The sequence below is a fragment of the Caloenas nicobarica genome, chromosome 1 (genome assembly GCF_036013445.1).
Source record: "Caloenas nicobarica isolate bCalNic1 chromosome 1, bCalNic1.hap1, whole genome shotgun sequence".
Taxonomy (NCBI): domain Eukaryota; kingdom Metazoa; phylum Chordata; class Aves; order Columbiformes; family Columbidae; genus Caloenas; species Caloenas nicobarica.
Window position 1 is genome coordinate 70,475,121 of NC_088245.1, and position 6,736 is coordinate 70,481,856.

The 6,736-nt window shown below is 41.2% G+C and overlaps 1 protein-coding gene across 1 annotated transcript; it reads left to right on the forward strand.

Annotated features, from left to right (window-relative positions):
- The first annotated feature begins 333 nt into the window (after positions 1 to 333).
- FGF23 (fibroblast growth factor 23) lies at positions 334 to 4,373 on the forward strand. The gene is made up of 3 exons (XM_065658658.1): positions 334 to 556; positions 2,722 to 2,825; positions 3,936 to 4,373. The coding sequence occupies exons 1-3, from the start codon at positions 334 to 336 to the stop codon at positions 4,371 to 4,373; spliced, it is 765 nt and encodes a 254-aa protein (XP_065514730.1).
- The last annotated feature ends 2,363 nt before the right edge of the window (positions 4,374 to 6,736 follow it).

Consider the following 6,736-nt stretch of genomic DNA (forward strand, 5'->3'; position numbering starts at 1 on the left):
TTCAGATGTCACAGGGTTGTAGATAACATTTGAACATATGATTAGCTTTTGTGAGCTGTCTTTAGAAACCTTACATTTTTCCACCCCGCACCTTAGCCAGAGATCCTTCCCTTGAGGTTTCAGGACACTTAAAATGTTGCTTTGACAAAAATCAAGGATGTGGAGAAGTTTTTCCTGTGTGACGTCACTTCGCTGCCCTTTATAAGCCCCTGCAGAAAAGAAGGGAAACCTATCTGAAGATTCATGCTCCAGACACAGGCGACCAAGGGGCAAGGGAGAAGCACAGAGGGGCATCGAGTTGTAGATACTGACCAGAGCTGGGACCACTGAGCCATGCCGCAAAACAGTCCCTACAGCTGCCTGGGCTACATGCTGCTGGCTCTCTCCAGCCTGAGGGCTGCCCTCGCCTTTCCCAACTCCTCTCCGCTGCTGAATCCCAGCTGGGGGAACGGAGATCACCTCATGCACCTCTACACAGATACAGAGAGGAACAGCTTCCATCTCCAAATCAATGCTGATGGCTACGTTGATGGCGCTCCTCACCAAACCATTTACAGTAAGTAGCTTTATAGGAGCAGGGGAGGGAGAAAAAGAGTTTTACTTTCTCACTACCTCTAAAAAATCCCCTCCTCTCACTAGGTGGGGAGTCAGAAGATTATAGATATGAGATGGAAAACATATGTAATTATAAACTTCCTTTTGTTTAACAAATAAACAAAATCACTTCAAAAAAATCTAGTGGATGGGGAATTTCATTCCTCACCTAAGAGAAGTAAAGTTCCTGTGATACTCTGCAAGCAAAAACTACCTGAATTATCCTTCACCTCCTGATTTTACCCACAGCTTCTTGTGGAAGTTCCTGTTAAAGATTGGGATGAAATCCCCTAAATAGCTACTTCCCCTTGCAGTGACAGTATCACCAAAGGAACTGCGCTGAGGAAACTCACCACAGCAGTGGTGGAAAACTGATAGCATCTGTAAAATTTTTATTTTGGGGTAGAGAGCTGATAACTACTTGAACTAGGTTATTTCCTTCCAAATACATCAATGCATCTCTGCATTGGAAATTGTTTTGTGAGACAAGCTTCAAATTTGTGTCTTTAGCTGTGCATAGAACATGGGTAACTGAGTATGCAACAGTTGATTAAACGGTGGGAAATTATGAAAGGCCAGACCGTCATAGAATCATGGAATAAATCGTAGAATGTCCTGAGTTAGAAGGGACCCACAAGGATCGTCGAGTCCAACTCCTGTCAGAAAAGAAGTGCTCAGTCTCTGGAGTAACCATTTCCTACTGTAACTAAAAAGTTCTCAGATTGTTTCATCATAGTTTATTTACATGTAAAACTAGGGTATTGTTCTTCCTTTGCTGAGTACCTGGCCAAAACACTATAGTTAGTAAAAATAATTGGGCTTTTTAATACTTAGGGTTCTTTCATAGCATTTCAAAAGTACTTCTAACAGCACTCAAATCACAAGTGGCTAGTCATCATAAAACCATGTTTATTATTATTGCTGCATAGCATCTTCCTCATCCACTCAATCAAAAATGTAAGTATATGTAATGATGTTTTTACATAGGTATATAAGGAGTAAAGGATGTATTTAAAAGTTATAATTTAATCAAGGAGAAAAAAGGATCAAGGATTCTTCTATTTTATTTTTTTTTTTAGAAATTACTAATGAAACATTTGCATGCATGCTTGCCCTGTCTTGTTATTATTCTTCCTACATATGTCAAGGTTTTATGAAACTCATTTTATATATGTTGGTCAAGAATCAATGTGATGTTTTAGAGAAGAGCCAGTGAAATACCATATCTTGCCCATATTTGCCATGAAGCAAATACACCAATATTTGGAATGGTGGAGCAGGGAGGGTGGAAATCAGAAAACATAAGGGGTCATGAAAAGGAGAGTGACTGAATCTCTGCCCAGTGAGATGCCAGACAAATGAGAAGTGCTAAGTTTCTGCCCCAGGAGTGTAATAACCCCCTGCAGCCACACAGGCTGGGAGGAAGCTGCTCATGTACAGCCCTCCTGGATAGGACCTGAGGGCTACAGTGGGCACCAAGTCAAACATGAGTCAACAGCACACTCACTTGGAGAGGAGGGCAAACCACCTACTGCAGTCAGCAGGTCAAGGGAAGTTACTACTCCCACTTTACTCGGCACCCGTGAAACTGCACCAGGGCACCAGAGCAACCCCAGTTCAAGATAGATGTGGAGAAACAAGCTGGTCTGGCAGAGGGTTTTCAGGATGGTCAGGGGCCTTGAGCACACTCTATTGGGAAAGGATGAGGGAGCTGGGTTTGTTTAGCATAGCAAAAAGGAGGGTAAGGATAATCTAATACCACAGGGCAGTCATAAAGACAAAGGAGACAAACTCCCTTTGGGAGTGGCCAATGACAGAACTAAGGACAATAGCCCCAGACTGTGGTTTGGGACTCCAGAGGGAAAATAATTGTCTTTGGAAGTTTAGTGCAGCACTGGAACGGGACATCCAGAGACATGGTGGCATCTCCATCCCAGGAGCTTTCCAAGGCTCAGACAGACAAAGCCATGGGTAACCTGATCTAGAGCGGGAAATAGCTCCAGTTCACATGGGAGGTTGGTTCAGACCCCCAGAGGACACTTCCAGACAGATCATCTGTGGACCTGTAAGGCAATGGTGCAGTGTCGAACTGGGTCCTGGATTTGACATCTTTGTTTTTCTAAACAGGTGCTCTAATGATCAAGTCCGAGGGTGCTGGCTCCGTAATAATCACAGGTGTGAAGAGTGGACGCTACCTGTGCATGGACATGAAAGGAAACATTTTTGGTTCGGTGAGTAAGCTTTACTAAGACTCAAGACTGGAAGGCAGGTGCGGTCTGCTTCTGTGGTGCCTGTTTTCTTAGCTAGGACAAATCTGCATCGCTACAGCAGGAGGATGTACATGTAAGGGAGCTAAGGACCTGCCACTTAGGTTAAACTTTTCTCTCTTTTGATTGTATTGAGCTGTAGAGCTGAAATATATCATCTGAGTTCCTGCCTGGGTAAATGTGAGCAGAATGAGATCCAGTGATGGACCAATGTGAATTCCTGTTATAGCATAGAGCCATGGGTCAGGAGTAGCTCAGACAATGCAGCCTTCTGAAAGAAAACAATGTCATTATTATAATACCTTTGCTGAAAACATGGGCATGAATCACAGATCCAACAGCATCCTGGCTTGTATCAAGAACAGTGTGGCCAGCAGGAGTAGAGAAGTGATTGTACCACTGTACTCAGCTCTGATGAGGCTGCACCTTGAATCCTGTGTTCAGATTTGGGCCCTTCATCATAAGAAGGACATTGAAATACTAGAGAGAGTGCAGAAGAGGGCAATGAAGCTGGTGAGGGGCCTGGAGCACAAATCTGATGAGGAGCAGCTGAGGGAACTGGGGCTGTTTAGCCTGGAGAAAAGGAGGCTGAGGGGAGACCTGATCGCTGTCTACAACTACCTGAAAGGACGTTGTAGCATGGAGGGTGTTGGTCTCTTCTCCCGAATAAGAAGTGGTAGAACAATAGGAAATGGCCTCAAGTTGCACCAGGGGAGGTTTAGATTACATATTAGGAAAAAATTCTTCATGGAAAGGGTTGTTAGGCATTGGAACAGGCTGCCCAGGGAAGCCGTGGAGTCACCGTCCCTGAAGGTGTTTAAAAGGTGTTTGGATGAGGTTCTTAGGGACATGGCTTAGTGCTAGAGTTAGGTTATGGTTGGACTTGATGATCCTGAGAGTCTCTCCTAACTGAAACGATTCTATGATTCTACATTTGACTGAGCATGAGTTGTCTGAGTGACAGGGCTGGCAGATCAGAAAAACACCTGCTGCTGGATCTCATCCCTCTTTCCTTTCAGCACTTGACCCTCACCAAATCCCTCTGCTCACAGGTGTCTTTTTTTTTTTCCTAAGCATTACTTCAGTCAAGAGGACTGCATGTTCAACCACAGGACGCTGGAAAATGGATATGATGTGTACCAGTCTCCCAAACACAACTTTCTGGTTAGCCTAGGCAGGGTTAAACAAGCTTTCTTCCCTGGTATGAATCCACCACCATACTCGCAGTTTTTGTCCAGGAGAAATGAAATCCCTTTGTTTCGATTCAACACACCTGAGCCCCACAGAAATACTAGAAGTGCAGATATCGATCCAATAGATCCTCACCAGATCCTGGTCCCACAGAGAAAGATCTCCGCGTTTGGATCTCTGTTGCAGCAGCAAGCAGACTTTTCCCACATGCCCAGAGAACCCATGAGAATCAACCAGAATGATGTGGTCAACCCAGATGACCCACACGCTATGATGGATGCCAGGAGGTACGCAAGTCCCCGTTTCTACATTACAAGATAACTGAGGCCCTGCCATTTGCAAATTGAAGACATGGACAAATATAATAGGCAAAGGAACTGTCTGGCACACTCTGTTTGAGTGTCAAAATGGCTATTAGAAACCTGAAAGACATTGGCAAAAAATCCGTAATTTCTAATGTTGTCCCTATAGATGAAAGTTTATTGGAAAAACAAGTTGGATATTTTCTAGTTGGGGCTCTGTTTTACTGGAAAGAAGATACATTTTTGAAAAGAATAATACAAATGTTTTAGGGTCTGAATCACCTTAGGTATATATCAGTGAAAAAAAGAATTCACTTGAATGAAATGTGAAAATGATGTTACATTCCTGATGTAACTGGCAAGAGACCTGGAGCATCTGAGATTCTAACAGAGGCAGGGAATCCTCTCACTAGCACCATCCCTGGCTGTGCAAGCACAGCAGACAAACGGACTGATGGTGTGTTACGTTATTATATAAAATCTACTATTAATATATATGTTTTTAGCTGTAAAGTTGGAGCTTCAGCTTCTTTTCACACTCATAGGAATAAAAAACTGATGGCTTTGCTGTCACAGGAGCAGCACACATGGAAAACAGGAGTAACTGACAGAGGAACAGGACAAGATAAAATGGTCTGGTGCAGAAAGAGTAATTTCTGATGCTTATTGAATCCAAGCTGAGGTCTGAGAAAAAAGAGGAGAGTCTCACTGTTCTCTCAGATGATTCTATTCTATGATTCTCTCAAGTCCTTATCTATCCCATTTCTATATTCACTAAATTCTAGCATCACAATATGGAAATATAACATAGAGACATTCATTAGTTTTGCATATTTGCAACCCAGAGAGAGGTAGCAGGATTACTAATAATCAATACTGTGTTAAACAGGATGGTTTGTTTTGCAGACTGCTGAACTATAAAAGGGGAAAAAAGTCCTCAAAATTATGACTTAAAGGTGTCGAACCCTTAATAGCTCATGGAGACTCTCATATAATGAATGAAAATGAGGACTGTATTTTGAAAAGGAGAATCTAAGTTTAGCATCCATGTTTCTATTTAGTTCTGAGCAGGTATCAGATGCTTTATACCTGTAAGAGTGAAATCACTATTAATCAGGAAATCTCTAATATTGACAAAACTTTTTCCCTAGATCGGTGTATGTTATGGGTAAGTTTACTTATCAGAATCTAACCTCCATATATACATCTGAAGCTTACAAATCTTTAGTTAAGATGCAATATCTGCAGAGCAGAGCTTTTGATGGTAATTTAGGTGTCAAATTGTTAGCTGGTAGAATTCAGTATAGCTTGATTGGTTTTAATGGAGGTATATTCATTTCCACAAGGATTCTGAAAAACGTGTACATACTAGCTATTTTTCTCCCTTATTTCTTTTAATTTTGATTTGATCTTCTTGTAGTATTAAATCTGTGTAGTTTTGAAAAAGTTATTGTTGATTTACTCCACAGAAATCTATAGCAAGATACCAATGAGCTGCAGAAAAATCCGGTGTGGTAGAAAATTGAGAACAGCTTTTTATTTTGGTGCGTGTGCATTTTCTGCATGTCAAGATGCAGATTCTTCTGTTTTGTTTATTTAGTATGTTTAACAGCCTGACAACAGTCTGAAAATGGGACATTTGTCCCAAGTGTCCTCATAGCAATAATGTGAAAGACGTTAGGTTAGATTCTGGTCCTGTTCTTTCTGCCTTGTGAAATAATTCACTGCAGCCACTGGACTTATAGCAGTGTAACAAAATCAAAATAAGGCCCCGTGTGTTCTTTGCTTTCATTGAAATTGTTCTGGATTTAGTGCAGAGGCTGTCCTACTGACAGCATTTAAAATATTTTTTTATATATATATATGCATGTATACACAGTATCTCTATCTACAACATCCAAGTTGTTATGTTAGAAAAGTCATAGGGCCTGATTCTGCTGTTAAAATAGTTTTCCTATGTGGAGTGATTCCCAATTTGTATTAGTTTTTAGGAGCACAGGACAAACCAAAAGTTTCTGTCTCGTAATAAATTATGAGATTGTTTGTCATCCTCTAAACTCATCGTGCTTTTGATTAGTTTCAAAAGCGAGGGAATGATTCTATTGGATTTAGGAGAATTGTAGGGTGGTCAGATAGTTGTGTATTTTCTTGCTTATTCAAAATACAGCAAGACTTCTTACCTTGCTGTCTACACAGTGGAGAGCTGTGATTTTATTTGTATGTTCTAGTTTAATAATTTTACTTGATTCCTATACCATCCTTCTTGGCTTTTGCTCCTTGAGAACTCCGAGCTTCAATTACACAAGTAAAGTTTTCATTTTTCATAAATTGTTGTAAGCTCCACAAAGTTCTCTAAGACTCTGAGTCAATGGACCCAAAACA

Bases quoted from the DNA above. Each gene is read 5' to 3' on its own strand.
- FGF23 (XM_065658658.1), top strand. From the start codon at position 334: ATGCCGCAAAACAGTCCCTACAGCTGCCTGGGCTACATGCTGCTGGCT. The intron at 557-2,721 runs GTAAGTAGCTTT...TTTTCTAAACAG, and splicing joins TCCTCACCAAACCATTTACA to GTGCTCTAATGATCAAGTCC. The intron at 2,826-3,935 runs GTGAGTAAGCTT...TTTTTTCCTAAG, and splicing joins AAGGAAACATTTTTGGTTCG to CATTACTTCAGTCAAGAGGA.